Here is a 23,071-nt window from a genome sequence, read left to right as displayed (position 1 = left end):
AGCGTTCTAAAGCCCCATTCACACTTCCAACTCACGGAAGTCATGCGACCATTTTGGTCAAAAAGCGACTGTCGCAAATGATCGCACTGGTCGAAAAGCGACCGTCACAGGACATTCCACCACAGCTCGATTTTCCAGCTTTGCGACTGCTGGTCGTGGACCAGTAACCAATCAGCAGCTCAGATGAAGTGAAAGCAAGTTAGCTTTACTCTATTTGGTGCACAGTCAAGATAGACAAGATGTAGAAAGCGACCAGCAGGTTGCATTCGCAACTGTGAACATTAGTCGAGCTGCGCTACTCTGGCCGCATGTGAAAGCCAGTCGCACGCCCTTTGCAACTCGCAAGTGTGGATAGACATTTACAGTTCCAAGCTCCCTGTAGGCAAAATTATACTTGATGGCAATGCTCATCAATTAAACATTGCAAAGGCTGCCGCCGACTGCACGTCGATGGTCAGTGGATAGCATTGCTGTCGGTCGCCGCAGCCAAGACCGAAGTTGCGGGGCGTCAGAGCAGTGAGGCAGTGTAGCACTCCTTGGCTTTGTACCAGAAAAGACAAATGTTATCAGGAGTGCCTACTATGCTCGTGCAACAGTAGCATATGCCTGCATAAGTGCAGAGCTTTCGGCAACAGCGCCTCCCGCAAGTGCGCCATGCAACGAACTGCGCTGCTCTCTGCCTGCCCTATTTGTCATTAGGCGTAGTAGGTTTCACAGGATGGCACTCTGAAATAGGACAATCACCAAACGCAGTAACAACGGTTCATCTGCAGTCACCGCATTATTACAGGAAGCTCGTCTCAAAATAAAATAACTTCGATAAGATGTGTATACAACTATCCATAATCGGCCTAATTTGCTCTCCACAAGTAGCACCGACGACTGGTCCGGGCCACTTGCAGCATTGCAAGGCGCAAAAGATTAAACCGGCGCTTTGTGGCGATTGTACGCACATCCTGCGGTGCAAACAAGTGTCATCAAACGTATACTTGATGGCCATTTTCATTCTAAAATTTGTGAATTTTCTCTCAATGATCACCAGATTCGCACATACAAAGGTAACGCTCAGAAAGGCGCACGAAAGCGGTGCCTCGATCAATGCAATTCAAGCTATAAACTCACCGGCATTTACGCACTCTCGAACGCAGTCAAATCCTCTTCCGCTTTTTGATTTTTTCCCAGCCGGTCATATAGTGTAGGAATTCTGGCAAAATTGTAGCGAAGCGAGTGGCTCCCGACATCGGCACGGCTACGAGCAACAAGCTGTCGAGAGGGTACGAGACAGTGAGTTGGTGACAGCTGTTGGAAGGTGACAACTACGTTTCGAAATTCCATGTAGTTGGTTGGAAGGTGACAACGACATGTTTCGAAATTCCATGTAGTTGGTGCTAGCGCGGCGTGAGAGGATAGCCAAAATGACGCAAAAATCACGTTTACGGATACAGTTGACCAACTGTTTCCACAGTGTGACTCCATCATCACAGCATATGGCAGTGTCACACTGTAAACAGAGTAGACGACGCGCCTACTCATTGACATCCCGAGGTATTAGTCCATGTGACATTTGAATGTTATGTTTTCTGTTTATTGATGTCAAGTAAAAACCTGGCAACTATGAACCGAAACTACTGCAAACTAAAAATACGATAATAAATTATGTAAAGCGATTTCGCGCTTCTAGCACCATGCTCTAAGCTTACAGAATGGCTACGCATTACAACATGAACTGGAGGGCTAGTTGGTCTGACATCTTCGAGTGGTGCAGCGCAACGGCACGAAGCTTGAAGGCTACGCATTATTTACAACACAAAAGTACAGCACAAAAATTTGGTGTCTCTACCCCTTTAAAAAATTAAATGCTAAGCTTCACTTCAAGAGTAGACACAAAAGCATATGCAGCCACTGCCTCGTTCTTCAAGCTTGTACCTCAGCTCCCCGCTTTGCTTCAACTATCTAGCTACCTCATTCTCCCTTGCCTTTTCCACCTTCATGCTGTGTCTTACGAAGTCTCTTTGGTAGTTGAGCACCATCAACAAAAGACATCCTCAAATGATTGGTTTGTTTTTTGTGGGGTTTTACATCTCAAAGCAGGTCAGGCTATGAGAGACGCCTCCGGAAATTTCGACCACCTAGGGTTCTTTTAACGTGCACTGACATCGCACAGCAAACGGCTACCTGTCTTTTCACCTCCATCGAAAAGCGGGCGCTGCAGCTGGGATTTGATCCTACATTAATGGGCACAATAGTCAAGTGCCCTAACCACTGCACCACCACAGGAGGTGGTGCAATGAAGCCCGCACACTATTATGCACATCTCGTATAACTCAGATGACATTGCCACACCAGTACTAGCCAAGGTTCCACCACACGTGTTCAAAGTCTGCAACACATGAGGTTATTTTCTATGCATGCTGGTTTCATGCACTGATAACCAGTCACAACTCACTAAATAAATTAAGCACCCAAACTGACACCAGACATATAAACTATGAAAGAGCACAGAACAAAGGTTGAAGGAGGAGCCTCAGTCTGCAGTCTGAGGACTTGTCTTTGAGCAGGACAATCATGACTGCCAGGGGTTTCATTATGATTTCGCTTCTAAAAAAAAGCTAGCGACGGGGAGGGAAGAGGAGAAAGAAGTTGTGCAAGGAGTGAAAACATTCTTTCAGTATGTATTTCTGAACCTAGAAACGGTGATCCCGTGGCCCGAAAAAGAAAAAAAGCGGCAGCAGCAGAGAATGACAATGTCAGCAGTTGTGACAATGTGTGATAGGTGATGAGTCAGCACCTAAAGCAGGTCCGATGCTCACACACCTTTCTTAAAAGGGGACACACAGCCCAAAGATTCCTAATAAAGAATACAGCTGCGGGGGAACAGCTCTCGCAAGCTGTCCCCAAGGAGGGAAGGACAAAGAAACAGACTAATAACAGATCGATGAACCACACTTGCCACGTCCTGAGAAAAAGGGGGGTTCAAGGGCCAACCAAAGTAGGAAGAGATAAGAAGGAAACATGTTAAAAAAAACACATGCAGCTTATGCTATTGTGGAGGGGGGATAAAGTGCACATGTGCTGTGAACTGCACAATTAACGCTATATGGGATTGTTTTCCTGACTAATTATGACACAGAGGGAATATATTTATCAGGGATTCTAATGTTCCTTTTATAATTTCATGCTGGTTCCAATGCTCTAAATTTATGGCGTAGTAAGATATGCCTCCATATATTTTCTGTCAATTGAAGATTTAAAGGCTGGCTGGAAAATAAGTTAATTTCTTCAAACTTATGGTTCTTATGATAGAAATACTGGGAAACTGCTTTCAAGAGGGTTTTTTTCTGTCAGCTTGATGGCCTATTGCCCTTATTTTTACTGATTGCTCTGTCTCTCCGATGTACTGTTTAAAACAGGAGGAGGATTGTAGAAGGTAGATAACATTTGACGATGTGCAATTAAAGCCAAACTTTATGTGAAAAGTGAAATCGCTTGCAGTGTTTTTAACCACGATGTCTTTCTGTAAATGACTGTCTTACATCTGGGTCGGGAAGAAGGATGTGGCTGTGATGGACGCTTGTTTTCAAGTTTAGAATGCACTAGAATATCCCTGACGATTGTGTTACGTTCGTATAGTACCCTCGGTGCCTCCGGCTATATTTTCTTCAGCCATTTGTTAGACGTTTGCATGGAGTGGTACTTCCAGAGAATATGGAAATGCCGCGCTGGAGGTGAGCTGTGCCCATGAGTTTCACTAATTATCGTTTTTCAAGGCGTACTTTCCCATCACACCAGGCATACCCGGTATCAAGGGAAACGTGAAGTTATACGAAATATGTGGTAATCTTTGTTTACCAGGCAAGTGACCGTCTGCCCTTTTCGAATCTTTTATGATCCCCAACTAAGAGGAGACGGCTAAACCTAACTTACGGGCAAGCCGGCCAGGATGCGTGGCGGAGCCGGCATTGACCCCAAGCCAGCAGAATGTTAAATGCTTTGAATGCAAGCTTTTTCTGGAGGTAGAGCTACAAGGTGACAGATGAATCCAAGCTAAGTTCGCTACGGAGAAGAAATACAATAAAAAGTGTGAGCATGCAGCTGAGATGCCGATACAGTAAAACCTCGTTAAGCCGTAGTTGGCCGGAACTCGGAAAAAGTACATACTAAACGGTACTATGGCTTAACAGGAGTAGCATAAAATTACCCACTGACCTGCAAAAAACAAGTTAAAATGGGCAGTAGGTTGAAAAACAAAAAAAAATGCAGCCTTTATTTTGCACTGCAAAAGTCGGTAATCTTAGTCTGACGCCGCGGTGCTCTAGCAGAGATAACAGCAGCTTCAAACTCATTCAGGCCACAAGCCAGCTTTTCGGCCAGTTCCTTTTTTTCGGTGAACAGCCGCATGACGCTCACAGCGTGCGCAGCTTCTACCACTGTTGGGCCCGGGTCTTCCACACTTTGTGTCATCGTCGTCACTGTCAGTTGGAGCCACTTCCGCCACCACTGAGGCAACCATGGCTTCATCCTACATGTCTGGCGAAGTTTCCACTTCGTTGTCGACGTCCCTGAATTCAGAGAAGGTAATGCCTTCTGGAGAACTTTCCCTCTCAAGTACTTCGGTCAGCAGGTTCTCATATGTTTGGTCCGGGACGCCGGCGATATCGCTTGCATCGTCTGCGTCAACCGCGCACACTTCACGAAAATTTGCGTGCTTAAAACAATTCTGCACAGTAGCAGACTTGACCTGCCACCATGAGTTTTCCAGCAGGTGAATCGCACCCAGCAGGTCAATGGCGTACACCTTGCCACATTCCAGTGCAAGCAGCATCCTGCGCAGTAGGTTCTTCCTGTAGACCTGCTTGACAACTCTAATGATGCCCTGGTCCAAGGGCTGGGCAATCGCTGTAGTGTTTGGTGGCATAAACACCAGCTTCAGTGCCTTGAGGCCATCCACCGCAACGTGCGCCGATGCGTTATCAAGGATAACAACAGCATTTCTTCCTTTCGCCTCAAAACGGCAGTCAATGAAGCGCACATACTCTTCAAAAAGCTTCCCAGTCATCCACGCCTTGGTGTTATTCCTATAAAGGACTCCTGATGGCAGTGGGGCGCCTTTAAAGCATCTTGGCTTGGCTGACTTGCCAATGACGAGAAGTGGCATACTTCTCGCTTCCAGACATATTGCATGCGAATGCAACTGAAATGCGGTTGACATGCTTTGCGCCGGTGCACGGTTCTCCCTTGAACGCAAATGTTCTATTCGGCAGCAGCTTGAAGAAAAGGGCAAACTCATCAAGGCTAAATATGTCGTCGGGCGCATCATCATCATCATCGGCCTGACTATACCCACTGAGAGCGAAGGCCTCTCCCATATTTCTCCAATTAACCCGGTTCTGTGCTAGCTGCATCCCCTTGACCCCTACAAACTTGACGTCATCCGCCCACCTAATTTTCTGCCGGCCCCTGCTACGTTTTCCTTCCCTTGAAATCCAGCTTGTTACCCTAAGTGACCATCGGTTACCCTCTCTTCACACTACATGTCCTGGCCATGCCCATTTCTTCTTGATTTCCACTAGAAAGTCAATAACTTGAGTTATTTCTCTGACCCACTCTGCCCGCTTCCAATCTCTTAATGTTACCCCTACCATTTTTCGTTCCATAGCTATCTGGGTTGTCCTCAACTTAAGTAGAACTCTCTTGGTTAGCCTCCACGTTTCAGCCCCATAGGTGAGTACAGGTAAGATGCAACTGTTGTATACTTTCCTCTTGAGCGATACCAGTAAGCTGCTCGTCATAATCTGCAAGTGCTTGCCAAATGTGCTCCAGCCCAGTTAGGCGCATAGTCTTCCAAAATTTGCCCAAGCTGGCCATTCCTCCAATCTTTTGCGCCTTCAGTGTCAGCCGCGGCGCCTTCTCCAGCTATGGTCTTCATGCTTATTCCGTGCCTTGCTTTGAATCTGGCTAGCCAGCCATTGGTACACATGATGAAGTTGTCATGGTTGAGCTGCGAGGCGAAAACCAGGGCTAACTGGTAGGTTTTTCGACCGAGCAATTTCCAGCCATCGCACCAGCGCCTCCTCCACATCTGGAAATGTTGATCCTCGTACTCGACATCTCTTCGCAGTCGTGGCAGCACTGACGAGTAGCTTTTCTCTGGCATTACAAATGCCACACACAGTAGTTAGCGGCAAGTCTCTCTCGCATGCCAGCACAGATTTTTTTGCCCCTCTCTTGATGACACGGACAATCTCTACCTTGTCATCTATAATAAGCACCCGTTGTTTCTGTCCAAGCTTCAGCATGATGCAGACGGATGGAGAACTCGCGATGCACACCGCTCAAAGTCACCTCGTCACACGTGCGAAAGAAAGTGAACCAAGGCTTAGGCGTGCAAGGGACACAGAGCAAGAAGGGGTGGTTGCTCGGACTGGTCCAAAATGGGAGGCTGTTCTTGCAGGTCCTGACTGCGCAATCACGCGACACAAATGTGACGTAGGGTCTACACGTCACTCTTGAGCGCCCTATAAGTGTTCATCTTTTTTTTCTTTTTCGTTTTACTGGATGGAGCGAGAGGGTGGTTGCAAGCTAGGTGGCGTTGTGTTAAGTCCAATGCGAGGAAAAGATGAAAGGAGGTGCTTGGCCCTCAGAGCGGGGCTTCGAGCTGAAGGAGGGGGAGCTCCTAGCCTACGTCTTGTGAACAAAGAAAGCACACAGCAGCACGCACGCACGCTTTCTGAAAGGATGAAAGGAGAAGCGGGCAGGCTAGCCAACGTAGACAGTGCGGTTTCAAACCAGTGATGGCAGTGAGCGCCGGTTCTGTGCGTTCGCAATCTTTTGCTTTCATTCTTTTTCTTCCGGTGGGTTGGTGGGGTGGCTGGTGTTCGAGACGACGCAGAGACTCAGAGCACTCGGAGTCGTGAGTCCACGTCTTTGCAGCGTGCTGCACAGATCGCGTGTTTGCTTTCTTATATATATATATATATATATATATATATATATATATATATATATATATATATATATATATATATATATATATATCATAATTTTGCACCTTATATCATATATATAAGGAGCAAAAGCAGCTGATTGAGTCAAGTAAACGACACAACAAATCTTCAGCACTCCCTCCGCTGCCTCTCAAGCCAACCCAGCCCATACCTCACAGCTAGCGAAAAAGAAGGAAGCAAGCGTGCATACTGTTCTACCGAGGGCCGCTCCAAGCCGTCACTCGTTTGAAACCACGCTGTCTACGGTGGCTAACCTGTCCGCCCCTAAAGCCCCTTTATTGAGGGGCTTTACACGCCCCTCCTTTCAAACTCTCCCCACTAATAGAAAAAAAAAACATATAGAAGAAAGCGTGCGGACGGCTAGATGCTCTCCCTCCACCAGCTCGAAGCCGCACTCCGACGGCCAAGTGCTTTTCTTGCTTTTCTCACTGCCCCAGTAGAATAACAATAATAATAATAATAATAAAAAAAAAAGTCGACAGGACACGCAGAAGTGACGTGGTAGCGCCACGTCACTTTTGTGTCACGTGATTGCACGATCGCGACCTGCAAAAATACCCTCCCGCTAGAAGGAGGACGGAGTATGTGGACTGTGATCGGCTCTGACGGCACGGCGCTCGGAGGCCACAGTTAGTTTACGGCTTGGATTGGCGCGCTCGACGCAAGATGGCGCTAGTTGTATTATCATCGCAACTGCATTTGGTAAACTTGGCTCCAATTTACCATTGGCTATGTAGCTTGCTATCACTTCGGTCGCATTCATGGTCGCTTTAAAGAAGGTTTGCCACAACGCTAGTCAAACAGTCTTTTGTGAGGCGGTACTACCGCCGTGAATTGTACGTCGAAAAGTGAAAATGGTACGTGCTAACCAATACGTCCGCGATAGGCTGGTACGGTTCATGCGAACGCGAAATGCATTATACTGAATAGGCGCCGAGTGGGGACATGACTTTACTACTTTTAAAACGAAACTACTGTTAAAGCGGGTACGTTTTAATGAGGTTTTACTGTACAAAAGGATGACATGCCAACCAACGAAAGGGATGCAGAGTAGCTGTCAAATCGCATTCACCACCGTATACAAAATGCAGGAATTTACCAAGGCCGCCCGAAAACGACTGCATGGTTGTACTACGAGCGAGGACTCCGTTAGACCTCAAGCTAGCCTCCAAACTTGAGGTGGCGGAGCCCATATGTACCGCCCTACGGCTTTGCTTTGTTGAAGCGGTCATTGAAGCGGTTATCGATGACCGCTTCAACAGCCTACTCGACTGAAGTATCGCATACTGACAGTTAAGGAAAAGTAGATCATTACTCATTGTAATGAAACTAGAATTACAAAGTGAACTAGCACGTGCATCAATCTTGCTTAGCCCGTCTCGCCGCCACACAACTTCTACGGCGGCAACTAAAAAACTAAAAACGATGGAATTCTGGTAGGTAGCAGTTCAATAAAATGCACATACGTACATGTCTTCGTGGAAAATTTACTGTGCCTGATTTTTCATTGTTTCACAGTGAATAATGGCGAATTTGTACTGGCCGGTTAAAGTGTACTACTGGATAATGCTTACTATTCCCGCGTCTCCGCCAACCAGGTATTAACGGGGTTTTACTGTATGTCCACTGAGAATTTTTTCTTTTCTTGTGGCCTTGTGTTAATCTGCTATGCCATGGTTCTCAGGCGGTAGGCACACTTTAATTCAGTGGCACACATGAATTGTAAAATGGTATCATATTTAGCCTGCTTTGAAAGATTTCAAATTCATATTCAGTGTCAAGGCAGATGAAATATATCGCCCCAATGTGTTACATTTTTCTGTAGAGGACTCTTGCATAACCTTTTCGTGTAAATATCTGCAAGTTTTGCTTTTGATTTGTTGATTGCGCCAACTCATTCCAGAATTTAGTGCTTCATGCATACAAGCTGTCCAGAGGTTTTTTGCATATATATACGATCAGATATCCAGGTAGAAAACGCTGTCACACTTCAAAGGTGCCAGACCGTTCTCTGTAATTTAAATGCCAAATTTTAATTCCACAATAGATTACTTGAATATGCGTCCACACTTGACATTGGATTTGGGTATAAGGTAGACCTCTATGATGTGAGCATGTAGGCTAAGGTATCAATTTTGTATTGATGACGTATCTGCTGATGTATTGAACCGCAATGTGATGGCCAACGTTACTAGAATGAACTCACTTTCACAGCTCCCTATACTGCATAGCAGAGGAGTGTGTCCCAGGTGGCTGTCGCAAAAACTAGCGGCGCTGCAGTCTACTCTTGCTTCTTGCCAGGTGGGTCATCTCCTACATGCGACGCGAAAGCACGAGCGGCCAGCACACATGTAGCTTTTGCTTGCTATCGTTGCACTGTAAATGGCTGCAGTATAACCATAACTGCATTACTACAGCCTTGGCTTCGAAACGACACATTACCATGGAGAATGCGTTCGTATTATGCGAAATTCACTTGTTAATGCTGTGAAACAAGTGTGAGTGCCGTCGGCTTGCTCACAAGCACTGTTTCTGTAGGCTGTGATGTCGAATTCTTGAAGATGCAGGCTTCATAGCACAAGGCGGCCGGAGGGATCTTTTAAGTTTGCGAGCCAACACACAGCATGATGGGCGCTCACAACCCTGAATGGTCATCCATACAAATAAGAGCGAAATTTTCTTTCTCTGTCGTCGAAAAGTTTGCTTCAGCTTTGAGCAGGGAACGATTAACGTACGCAATAAATTTTTCTTGTCCAGCAATTTTCTCAACAAGCATGGCACCTAGGCCAATACTGCTTGCGCCGCTATGAATTTTTGTCTGCATTTTCGTAAAAGTGCCCAACTACAGGAGAGAACTGTAGGCGGCGCTTAAGTTCATTGAAGGCTTCTCCTTGCCGTGCTTACCATTAAAAGGTACACATGTCAGCCTTTGTAAGCTGTGTTAACGTTTTGGCGATGCACGAAAAATTCCTGACAAATTGCCGGTAATAAACTCACAGCCCAAGGAACCTCTGTAGAGCTTTCTTGACAGCTGGCTTTGGAAGCTGTGCAATTATAGCTGTTTTTTCTTGCTAACGATATAACCCAGGAATCGCAGTTCCTCGTAAGCAAAGTGGTATTTCTCTGGTTTCAACATTAGCCCTGATGTCTTAATTGCTTCAAATACTGTCCGAAGCCTTTTCAGGTGGTTTTCAAAGCTTGTGGAGAAGATGACATCATCCAAGTATAGCAGACAAACCTGCCACTTAAAGCCCGCCAGCACAGTGCCCATTACCGTTGAAGCGTCGCTGGTGCAGAGCGGAGGTATAATGGCATCACCTTGAGCTCAAATAGGCCATCTGGTGTGATGAATGCAGTCTTCGCACGACCTCTTTCATCGACCTCAATTTTTCAATAGCCACTCCTCAGGTCCATCAATGTGAAGTATTTAGCGTTGGATAATCGGCCCAGTGCGTCATCAATGCAGGGAAGGGGGTAGACCTGTTTTTTTGTTATTCTATTCAAACACTGGTAATCGATGCAGAAGCAAAGCCTTTGTTCTTTACCAAAATGACTGGCACCGCCCAGGAGCTCCTTGATGGCTACATAACGTTGTCCCGAAGCCTTTGTTCTATTTGATCGCGGATGGCCAGGCGTTCTCGCGAGGATACACGGGAGGTGCTTTGACACAAAGGTCTAGCGTGGTCATCCGTGACGATGCGGTGCTCTGCCAAAGTAGTTTGTTGCACTTGTAAATTAACGAAAAGCATTTGCTGCAAATTTTAAGAATGGCCCGTACCTGTTCTTGCATGCTTGGGGGTAGTGCTGGATTAATATTGAACCTGGGATGGTGGCTTTGGTCAGTTTTATTTTCAGGCTCGTCAGGAAGGGCAAAGACAACGCTGATGTCTGCTAACTCGTCGAGGGAGGCAACATTGTTCCCTTGCCAAGATGCCAGTATTCTTCAGTGAAGTTGGTTACCAGAATCTCAGCTGGCCATCCCAATTGGTTGTCACTTTCTTGAGCTGGGTGGCAAACACTCCACTGATGACAGGTTAGTCAGCTCCAGTGCCCACTAAGGCAGTAACCGTGCGACCGTCGACCGCAACTTCGAGGTCACTTGTTCGTGCCCTCATATATATGTTGGCTTTGGTGTTTGATCTCAGCTTCATCATTTGCTGAGGTTGCGGCCGAGGCATACCTTTGTAACTTCGCTAGGCGGCGGCATCAGCTTGGAGGCCAGTCGTAATCTCGTCGACATTTTCGTCGTGTGGAGTGGCGATTTAATGGCTGTGAGGTCATCACTTGTCGTCAATGGCGAAGGATCTTCGTGTTGTCGTCAGGAAGCAACCTCACCTCGAAAGGTTGCTCTCTTTAGTTTCCCCTGCATGGGCTGGAAGACCTTCCTCACACGTAGATCTGGCTCGGCGACGCTAAGCAGGACCTAAATGGCAATGGCAAGCATGACAGACGATTTGATAATGTGTGCGCTCCCCTCAGAAAGCCGTCGATTTCCTTTGATCGCTCGCAAGGACAGGGTCCTGAGGCATCGATGGCGAAACCTCGAAGGCCAATACACCTGTACGGACAGCAGCAGAGGATGTGTCCAGCCTCATCACAATGGAAGCAGAGCGGTTGATTGTAACATCCTTCAGGCATCACATTTCCTAGGGTTTGAGGGTCGTTCATATGCTTGGCGGAAGGGGGCCAAGAGGCAGCTTTTGGGAACAGGACAGTATCAGCGACGACTTAGAAGGTCACGTAAGGGGGTAAGACGATGTAATGCAGCAGAATAGTTCATCGCTGCTGCTTCCTGCACTGGAGCCTTCAGAGGCTTGCTTACTTACCAGTAAAGAATAAATTGAGTTGATCAATGCCACTCATCGTATAGAGGACTAATACTTTATTACAAGATAAACGGATGGCCACAAAACAACTTAAGCGAACTTAAAAGTCAAGAATTTGTGCTCGCTGGATTACTTGCAGGGCATCCATAGCCTTGATGATCATTAAAATTGTGGAGTGTAAATGCCAGTCCTTTTATTGTGATAGCAAACTGCACCAGGTTTCGGCCCGTCGCGTCATACCGGGATGGGCCACGTTTGACCTTGAACGGCCGAAAGAAAAAGAACACTCGGTCACCGGCAGCTAATGCTTTCGCTCCAAATTCGGTTCCGCAGCATTGAACCCTTCTCATCTATATATGGGCTGGTAGCTTATGCTCTCGCGTCATACTCTTGAAGGATGAGCTTAGGTGTCCCCAATAATGTAACACTTCACACTGACAGAGCGTGATAGGGGAATAATGTAGCAGGCAAAAAGATGCTTCCATCGTTGCTATCGCAATTCAACTACAGTGAAAGCTCGTTAATTCGAACTCCGAAAATTCGAATTTTCGGATAATTCGAACTGCACTACTTGGTCCGGCCAAGCTTCGTAGAGATCTGTGTATAAAAAAGCCCGTTAATTCGAATGCGAGTCGGTTCCGGTACGGACAATTCGAACTACACACCGCTGCGTCTAGGTGGCTTGGCGCATATCACAAGGAAAAAAAAAAAAAATTTAACACCTCCGCGATAGCAAGTCATAACTACTTTTTAAAAATAGACAGCGCAACAAACATAGGACAAGCGAGTAGACAGACACAGCGCTGACTATCAACTGTATAATTTATCGAAAGAACACGAATATACAGTAAAAGCTCGTTAATTCGAACTTCACGGGACCAGGAAAAAAGTTCAAATTATCCGATGTTCGAATTATCGAATGGCCTCGAAAAAACTGACCAAAACCGTTTGTACTACGGTAAATGTACCGTATTTAGTCGCGTGACAAGCTGGCTCGCATAATGAACCCACCCAGCCCCGATTTGTGCCTACGAATCTGAAAAAAAAAAATAATAATAATAAAGGCGCCAGTCGTTAGCGCGTCCCTCTGTTTCGCGCCTTCACGGTCCACAACACATTTCTTGGCAGTGCGTCAAGATGCTGCGCGGCGATAACGGCGTGTTTATTTTTTTACTTTAGCTCCGACAGGGGGGAGGAAAGCGAACTTGGCAAAGTGCCAGCGCTTATCCGGTTGTGCAAGCCTCCTTTTCAGTACGTTCGCTTTATCATGCTATGAGCGACTTGGGCGGGCGGCGCCGTCTACTGCCACTCTAATCATCGGAGCGAACGGTGCTAAAAGCTGGCGTCATGATCGCGGCTGACTCGCGTGCTTCCGTTGACGACTGATGGGTGGAAAAATAAATGGCTATCGCAAAAAAAAAAAAAAGTTTAACCCATAGTGCCCGTCCGAGATCATAGCCTTTTATGGGCATTGGCTGGGACCGCGCCGACAGTACTTATCCCTACTTCCAAATTAACAGGGTTGGAATTAACAAGTATTTAGTTGCGAGCTACGGAGGTTGCGCAGAAGCGAGAGCAGGCAGCCGCCGCCGCGCGGCCATGCACTGACCTTGCCGCGGCCGCGCCCCCTCCCTCAACGCCGCCGGCCGCCACGCCGGTCATGGCGCCATTTAAGTTTTACCCACTCTTCCATGGTTTTACTTGGTTCCTTATTCTGTCCCCGATGCCTGCGGATCGCAGAGATGTTCCTTTACCCTTTTTTTTTTTCGCGTGATGTGCGCCATGCCGCCCAGACGCGGCGGCGCGTAGTTCGAATTATCCGTAGCGGAACCGACCCGCGTTCGAATTAACGGGCTTTTTTTATACACAGATCTCTATGGAGCTTGGCCGGACCAAGTAGTGTAGTTAGAATTATCCGAAAATTCGAATTATCGAGGTTCGAATTAACGAGCTTTCACTGTATACAAAAATGCTCAGACAAACAAGTGCGCATGTTTGCAGATAGATATGAGATTTCTCGGGGATGAATGATAACAGATGGGGTGCTTACGCATGTGTCAGAATTCTTGTGAATTAGATGGGCCTCTTAATTCTTGTTAATTTCTCTGTGTGTTTATACAACACTGTAGTTTCTTTGAACAGGGGAGTGCAAGGAGGGTGCAAAGGGGGCTTTTGTCTACATTCCTTGTGGTGTAGTGCCAGGTTCGATGCCGGGGCTTTTTCTAGGGCTGTTTCTAAGGAGGTTTTTAGCCTTGTGCTAAGACACCTTCCTGATTGACCAATGTAACCTTTGCCGCAAGTAAAAGGCACTCTGTACACCACTCCTTCTGTGCACAGAAGAAAAGCTACATTATGTTTTACCTGGCATCCTTCACGGCCTGGAGGTCGTTTTTTGTCTTTTATTTTTAGGTCTACCTTAGCGCAAATGCTGCCAAGTTTTATGGGTGCAGAAAAGAATGACCTGTACTCCATACCTATGTCCAACTTGCCGTAGGCGATGCAAAATTCCATGCACATAAGGTATGACAGCAATATTTTTCTTTTTACGGGGTGTCTCAGGATCCTGTCGTATTCTAGAGGCCTTTACTTCTTTCAGGACCTTGTTGCAAGCAAGCAAGATTACGTCATCGGAGAAGCCTACTGACCTCACTCTATCTATCTCATCTTTGAAGCTGTACATGATGGCATGGTCGCAAGATTTCACAATTGATGACCCTATGCATGACACAGCTATGCCACACTTAACTTATTTTGAATGGCCAGATTTAAAATTGAGCTAACGCCCCTTCAATTTTGGTGCAAAACCCCAGCAGACGTGATTCTGCCTTAATTCAATATTAAATCAAGAAAGGCAAGAATTTCACAAGACGGGGTTTCGAATGCGAAGTTCAGGCCATTTCCGCAGTCTTGAAAAATGTTTAGGATGCCTTCGACGCACTTTGAAAGGTCATGCACTTCTACAAACAGAAGGTAATCGTCCACGTATCTGAACACTTTTTTTACAAAAGGAGCAACAATATTATTTTTGACATTGTCAACGTAACTTAGATAAATTTCACTTAAAATTGGTGCCACACTCGACCCAATGCACACGCCTGCTTTTTGTAAATACAATTGACCCTCAAACTGAAGATAGAGGCATGCTGACAATAGAGGATAATTTTCGTTTGTCGGATTCCACCGTTCTTGTCGATTATCTGTCGTGTCACAACCCAGGCTCCTGTAAAGCCTTCAGCATAGACGTTCAAGACCTCTACCATTCGCTTCCGCATGAGCATCTCTTGGTTTGTGTTCAAAAATGTATAACGGATGACAATGACGAGCAAAACTTCATTCGCAATATTGTCATTTCTGTGGCATCTTTTCTGGAACTGTTGTTCCAGAAAAGATCCTGCAATCCACGTTTCTTCAGTTTGAGGGTCAATTGTATTTACAAAAAGCAGGCGTGTGCATTGGGTCTAGTGTGGCATCCCCTCCCCCCCCCCCCCCCCAATTTTAGGTGAAATTTATCTAAGTTACGTTGACAAAGTCATCAATAATAATGTTGCTCCCTTTGTAAAAAAAGTGTTCAGATACGTGGACAATTACTTTCTGTTTGTAGAAGCGCATGACCTTTCAAAGTGCATCGAAGACATTCTAAAAGTTTTTCAAGACTGAGAAAATGGCCTGAACTTTGCATTCGAAACCCCGTCTTGTGATATTCTTCCCTTTCTTGATTTAATATTGAATTTAGGGCAAAATAATGTCTGCTGGGCATTTGCACCAAAATAGAAGAAGCCTTTGCTCAATTTTAAATCTGGCCATTCGAAATTAGTTAAGTGTGGCATAGCTGTGTCATCCACAGGGTCATCAATTGTCAAATCCTGCGACCATGCCATCATGTACAGCTTCAAAGACCAGATAGATAGACTGAGGTCAGTAGGCTTCTCCGATGACGTAATCTTACTGCTTGCAACAAGGTACTGAAAAAAGTAAATGCCTCTAGAATACGACATGATTCTGAGACACCCCGTAAAAAGAAAAATATCGCCGTCATACCGTTTGTGCATGGAATTTCGCATCGCCTACGGCAAGTTGGACATAGGTATGGAGTACAGGTAATTCTTTTCTGCACCCATAAAACTTGGCAGCATTTGCGGTAAGGTAGACCGAAAAATAAATGACAAAAAACGACCTGCAGGCCGTGAGGGATGCCAGGTAAAATATAATGTAGCTTTTCTTCTGTGCACAGAAGGAGTGGTGTACAGAGTGCCTTTTACTTGTGGCAAAGATTACATTGGTCAATCAGCAAGGTGTCTTAACATAAGGCTAAAAACCTCTTTAGAAACCTCCCTAGAAAAAGCCCTGGCATCGAACCTGGCACTACACCACAAGGAATGTAGCCAAATACCCCCTTTGCACCCTCCTTGCACTCCCCTGTTCAAAGAAACTACAGTGTTGTACAAACTTAGAGAAATTAACAAGAAATAAAAGAGGCCCATCTCATTCACAAGAATTCTGACACATGCGTAAGCACCCCATCTGTTATCATTCATCCCAGAGAAATCTCATATCTTGACGAAACTGGTTAAAGTGAGACGTTGCTTTATCTGCAAACATGCGCACTTGGTTGTCCAAGTATTTTTGTATATATTCGTGTTATTTCAATAAATTATACAGCTGATAGTCAGCGCTATTTCCATCTACTCGCTTGTCCTATGTTTGTTGCGCTGCGTGTTTTTAAAAAATGATGCACCAACTAGCTCAACTCTCAGTTCTAAAGAATAATTAGAGGCTGTGCACGTCCAAAACGGGGACAGATGGAACCAGGTAAAACTATGGAAGAGTGGGTGAAACTTAAATGGCACCATGGCCGGTGCGGCGGCCGGCGGCGTTGGAGGGAAGGAAGGCGGCCGCGGCAAGGTCAATGCATGGCCACGGCGGCAGCTCCCTGCTCTCTCTTCTGCGCAACCTCTGTAGCTCACAACTAGATACTCTTAAATTCCAACCCTGTTAATTTAGAAATATGGAGTAGTGTCGGCGCGGTCCCAGCCAACGCCCATGAAAGGCTATGATCTCGAACGGGCATTATAGGTTTAACACTTTTTTTTTTTGGAACTGCCATCCATCCTTCCACCCATCAGTCGTCAATGGAAGCATAGGGAAGCATGCGAGTCAGCCGTGATCATGACAGCAGCTTTTAGCCGCTTGCTGCTATCGCGTGTTCCAACGATTAAAGTGGCAATAGTCAGCGCCCGCCCCAGTCACTCATAGAATGATAAAATGAGCATACTGAAAAGAGGGCTTGCACAGCCGGACAAGCACTGGCACTTTGCCAAGTATGCTTCCCCCCCTGCTGGAGCTAAGGCCAAAAGGCAAACGCACCGTTATCGCTGCCCACCACCTGGGCGCACTGCCAAGAAATGTGTTGTGACAGCGCAAAACGGAAGGACGTGCTAACTACTGGCATCTTTTTTTCTTTTCTTTTCTTTTTTTTTTCCAGATTCGTCGGTACAAATTGGGACTGGGTGGGTTCTTTATGCGACGTAGTTCGTTACGCGACTAAGTAGAGTACATTTGCCATAATACAAATGGTTCTTGTCAGTTTTTTCGAGGCCATTCAATAATTCAAACATCGCATAATTCAAACTTTTTTCCCGGTCCAGTGAAGTTTGAATTAACGAGCTTTTACTGTAGGGTTGCCAGAGTTATACCATAACTAATTTTGTTTCAGGAAGCTTCCAAATTTCAGACCCTGCTGTTTCATCTCGGGAGCTATCGCACAGTCATCTTGGTCAGGCGCCATATTCCAAAAACGCACAATCGGCGATGGCGATATGACCGCACATGTTATGCAGCGATAGGCAGCGTTTGCAATAATGGTAGTGCTCTGCAGGCAATGGCCCTCGCAGATTTCTCCACGCCCCTCTGTTTTCACCCCATATGTCGAGTTTTCACACCATTCTCTTCTTAGCATTTAATTTTTTTTTTTTTTTATCAGGCATTCAAGGTTTCGTAGAAACTATCTACCAAGTGGCAATAAAGTTACCATCGTATGCGATATACTGACAATAACTGATCGTTATATCTGGTTTATTCTTACATAGGGGTGATGAGAAAGCTGATCAATCCCAAGAATCTGATCGTTATAAGTGATATATCATTATATGTATCTAGTATCGTTATAAGTGTACTGCACTGTATATGTTTCATGGACAGGCACCATTCACCTAGGCCTTGTTTCACACAATGTTCGGACAGCGCTTCGTGAATGGCTATCTTCGCAAAAGTAGGAACGAGGGAACATGCGACCGATGTGCCCCAAAGTTGAAGTTGACCAACTTGATGCGACAGCTGGGAGGAGGATGCATGCCTCCGTCCGCCCTATTGTTAGGACTGGGTAGACAGGCGGATGGGTGCAGTGCCCCAAAAACGAGCGTATAGCGGCCTTTAAGTGTAGAAGAGTGAGGTGGCGGGTTAGTTGCCCAATTTTAATGTACTAAAATAAGCAAGAAATCATGAAGAAGCATGGACAAGCTCAAAAATATGAAATGTATTGTTTGCCGGCCTGCCTTCCTGGAAATGAGACGAGATTGTCGAGCTGCGGCCTCTGTGCTGTCCTTGTACCAAGTGCGTGGTCCTGAGAGGTTGAATTAAAAGCCTTCCAAGGCAGGCCTTCCGGCAAGTAGCCTTCCAACTGCAGCAGAGGGACGTTAGGTGCAAACGTATGCATCTGATCTATCGCAAACTGCACCCAGTGATGACTGGTTGGATTCAGCAGTTGCTAACGTAACACTCTGCAGAGCAGGTCACATCCTTGGCAGGCATGTGTGCCCCAATTCAGAGGTAATGCCACTTCACAGTGCATAAGCCGACATAACTTGCAGGCATGAGGTTAATTAGACATGCCCGGGTGATCAATTCTGTGTTCACACGGAGAGAGATTAGAGCTAAACACGTGCAATGCGCTCTCCTTTTGTCAATCCTCATGCCCAGCAGCAGAGCGTATGCTTGCGCTTGTCACGTTGTTGAGGAGCACAGGCTTGCCTGTTTTCACAATGTACAAACACTGCGCACATAGTTTCTTAGAGTCGCATCCCCAAAAGAAGTTGGCAATATAACTGCAGCTTTGTCACGATATCTTGCAACTGCAATTCAGAATGTGCCCCGCCACAGTGATGCAGCGGTACGTCGCCCGACTACAGTGCCGGAGTTCCCAGTTTCGATCCCGACCGCGCTGGCTGCGTTTCGATGAAGGCGAAACGAAGTGGCGTCCATGTGCTATGCGATATCAGCGCACGTTAAAGGTCCCCAGGTGGTCAAAATTACTCTGTAGCCTTCCACTACGACTCCCCTTTCTCCTTCTACTTTCACTCCCACCTTCCTCCCTTCCCTTACAGTGCGGCACAGGTGTCCACAGTGCAAGTGTGACAGACACTGTGCCTTTCCCTTCCTGTGACCCAATTAAAAAAAAACAGAATGCTTTGTGCACTATAACTTTTGCTATCTTAAATTGTAATTCGCTATAGCTACACCATATCACTAGACTGCTACAAGAGCAACCACATAAAAACTTGTTTCAAAACCTCAGTACAGTACAAATGAATAGGCAACATAATTGATTACTATACCGGGGAAATGGAATGACATATGAGGGGCTCAGCACAGAAGGAACCACAAAAGAAAACGAAAAAAATGCGAGCTTGTAAGCGCGCTGACTGCACTTTTCCACACTGTGGTATACCCTTTGGGACACAAGTTGGAAGAAGTGTCTGGTACCTTTTTCCAATACAAGCTCATCAACAGTCTGTGTAGGCCTAGACACCTTCACTGGAATGCACTGGGTTGACTTGGACAGGTTGAGCAGCTCAACTGACCAGGCAGCGTCTCGAGCAATATACTGGGTCGATGCAACATCCTGGAGGGTGCAGAAAAGCTCATTAGCAGTACGTTAACAGTGCCAAGAGGTAGCGGTATCAAGTAGCAGAGGATGAAATAAATATCAACACTTTTTTAATAGACGTAACACACAAGCAAAAAAATGCCATCTCATACTACAATATGTGCACAGATGCATGGAAATGCTTTAGATTTTCCGTCAATACGGCACATCCATGCCGCATGTCGTTTTGGGCAACAATATGCATTCTGGAATATGTTTCATCATGCAACTTTACAAGCTCAACAAATGCCATACAAATACATAAGTCGCACACGTTCTAGATACCCCACTGAGTCATACAGGAAAGGTGTGAGCATTGCACTCCCCAATGTCCCCATTTTGTCAACACGTGCCTTGTCAGCACCGTGACACCCTGCCACTGTGACGGACCCTCACACAGATAGACATATGTAGTACAACTGCATCCAACATCTCCAGTGTGCATTGGAAGGAGCAGAAGTGCATGGCATGCTACCACTACTCCACCTGTTGACACCTAACATCAGTACCGGGGGTCAGAAATACCAACCTACACGAAGATAAAAAGGGTCCCCTCTCTGCCTGGTTTGAAAGCTACAGGGTTCTACGGCACGTAACTGTGGCCATCATGCACCAAAAAACAAAGTTAGATGTGTGTACATACCTACACAGTAGATGCCCTTTATACAGTAAAACATCATTATACGTAGTTGGCGGAGATGCGTGAAAAGTATGCACTATCCAGTAGTACACCTTAAACGACCAGTACAATTTTGGCATTATTCACACTCTGAAATAAGAGAAATTCAGGCACAGTAAATTATCTTTGAATGCATGTAAGTATGTGAATTTTATTGGTGTGCTACCGACAAGAAATCCGTTATTTTTGGTTGCTACTGTGGTAGTCGTGCGGCGAAAACAACAGTCTCAAAAAAACGGCGCGACTGGGAGAAAGCAAGTTTCATGCACGCGCTAGTACACTCTTCATAGTTCTATTTTCAGTAAAATGAGTAATGATCAACTTTTCCTTTACTGTCAGCACGGAATACTTCGGTCGAGTAGGCTTCGGCATAGTGCCGACCGTTCGCACACACACTAACAGAACAACTGCTTTGTGCTTCGCACAGCACCAGCTCGAAACATAAGACACCCCCACGAAGCATACGCTACCTACCAGCAACACATCCACAATATAACAGCACCTGCAAACCCGCAGTGAGAGGTTGGCACGAGCGAGCGGCACGACCGTGCCCGAGCAGTGTAATGATGATGGTTATTGAGATAGGGCTGGTGACAATACTACTCAGCGATGCATTTATATAAACGTAACCAATGCTTTCTGGGCTCCCTATTGACATCATCGCTGCATTTGTCGGAACATTGCCAAAATGACTACAATGTCACTGCCGGCAGTCCGTACGTGATAATGCTTTCCGGAGAGGCAGAAAACGTTTTATGCTGTGGCACAGCCAGCAAAGCTGGGACGGCAGATACGCATTAAGCATTAGGCCCTTCCATGAGCCACTACGTCTTATACGGTCAGCCAATGCATGGGTTGAATGTGGCTAAGCCAGGGAATTCTTGCAACTATATTTTAACCGCAACTGCTTGGTATGCGGGTATGTATTAATGCGGTTTTACTGTAGTAAAGTCACTCAGACCAGCAAAACTCTTTATTATGTCAGGACCTCTACCATACCATTTGTTGGGGATTAGATAGCCCTGTACATGCTGTCCAGTAACTAAATGGCTACTTACTAAACACGTTTTGTTGATTAATAAAGGAAACATTCTAAAATGCCCCCCATCCCTTCATTATTGTTTCTTTGTGCAATTGTTTTTCCAATTATAAGATTTTTTTTTACACCACGTGCAAGTACCTCTTTAACATGAATGCAATGTGAATACAACTACAACTGCATCTGATTCCATGCAAAAACCAAAGCCTGCATGAACATGGTGTTGTCTTCTGCGGTTTCTGTCATTTAAAAGGCAACAGGTGAGAAATGTAAAGAATAGTCAAGTACGATGACACCATGCACACCGTGCCTCTGCTTCTTGCCACCGTCACCTCTTGCTTTGCGTTGCACAGAGCTGTGAATGTTCGGTCGTTTCTTCCCTTCCCTACTTTTCACTGCAGTTCTACTGTCTTTTACTTTCTGAGCGGACTGTGGCGCCTTCTCTAAAGGTGCGTGGCCAGCTCACTCTACGCCACATGCTTTCTCTCACGGCTCCAAGTCTTATGTAAAGTTGGCTTCTCCTGTTTGTTGGTGAGCCTCGTGGTAAAGCCATTAGAAAATAAAAGAAAACACTTTTTGGTGCTTTATGTTTTTTAAGAAAAAGAGAAATTTTCCTAGCGATCTTGGGTAGTGCGCATGCGGCGATGTCATTTCGTGGAAATCATGTCAGATGCACTTTACTATTACTGTTTCTATCGCAAATGTCTGCTATAATGGAGGAAAAATGTACAGTCTTGCATGAAAGGTGAATTGAGACTTTACTTTTACCTTACTATACCAGAATTTTGCTATATCCGAACTTACAAATTGGGGTTCTATTGTACAGTCGCTGATCGATATTCCAGACGCTCAATTTTCCGGACCTGCCTGAAAATCCAGACCTTGCCATGGCACCGCCACGCACTAGATAGCGTCAATGTATAACACCGAGCAAAATTTCGGACTTTTGAAATCCTTCTCGTTCCAATTTTCTGGACTTTTTCTTTCGATTCGCGACTCAAGAGCTATAGAAAATGCAAACGCCAGTGCCAGTTTGCTTTTCTGGCCGCTGCCCATTCTAGTTTTCTGCAACCTCGAACTCATGTGTCATATCGTCCGATGATCATGCCATCGGAACCTTGCATACCCGGTATCACCACGATAGCAGGCACCGCTTGCTGCATCGTCCTGCCAGTACCAGCTCAGTGGTGTCATCATGCACAGTCATCAGTCGCCATTGTCGCTATTCACGTGCTGCGCTGTTTACATCACCGCGTCAACTATAGCGTTCTAGAACTGAGAAGTGTGCCGTCTGCCGCTGCCAAGCTGGTCGTTTCAGCAATGACAGCTCTGCGCGATATGAAAGGGCCCTGTAAGAAGTGCAATAAGCGCTGAGCATACAGCTGGGTTAACCGCCTCCATCACCACTAGCTGTTCGGACCCTGAAGGCGCGCAAAAATTAAATTCTGTCGCTACAGCTCCCACACGCTTGACTAAATGTAGTAAACCGATTCTGTGCATGATCAAACGAACTAGTTTCCTATAAAAGCGGCCGTCGTTAGGGAAATATGAGCGGCAAGACAAATACAACCAATGTCAGATACTGACTGCCAATTAACTGAC

General features: G+C 45.9%; 1 protein-coding gene across 8 annotated transcripts in view; it reads right to left on the bottom strand.

Annotated features, from left to right (window-relative positions):
- LOC146180030 (uncharacterized) overlaps positions 1–23,071 on the bottom strand; it is a 68,204-nt gene that overhangs the window by 20,353 nt on the left and 24,780 nt on the right. For all 8 annotated transcript variants that reach the window (XM_084579390.1, XM_084579388.1, XM_084579395.1 and 5 more), the window contains one exon: positions 19,589–19,727. In XM_084579390.1, coding sequence (XP_084435516.1) covers positions 19,589–19,727 — 139 coding nt within the window. The remainder of the gene's footprint in view (positions 1–19,588; positions 19,728–23,071) is intronic.

Source organism: Amblyomma maculatum, chromosome 9 (assembly GCF_055883805.1).
Source record: "Amblyomma maculatum isolate TAMU_Amacu chromosome 9, ASM5588380v1, whole genome shotgun sequence".
Lineage (NCBI taxonomy): Eukaryota > Metazoa > Arthropoda > Arachnida > Ixodida > Ixodidae > Amblyomma > Amblyomma maculatum.
This window is presented reverse-complemented; position numbering and strand designations above follow the sequence as displayed.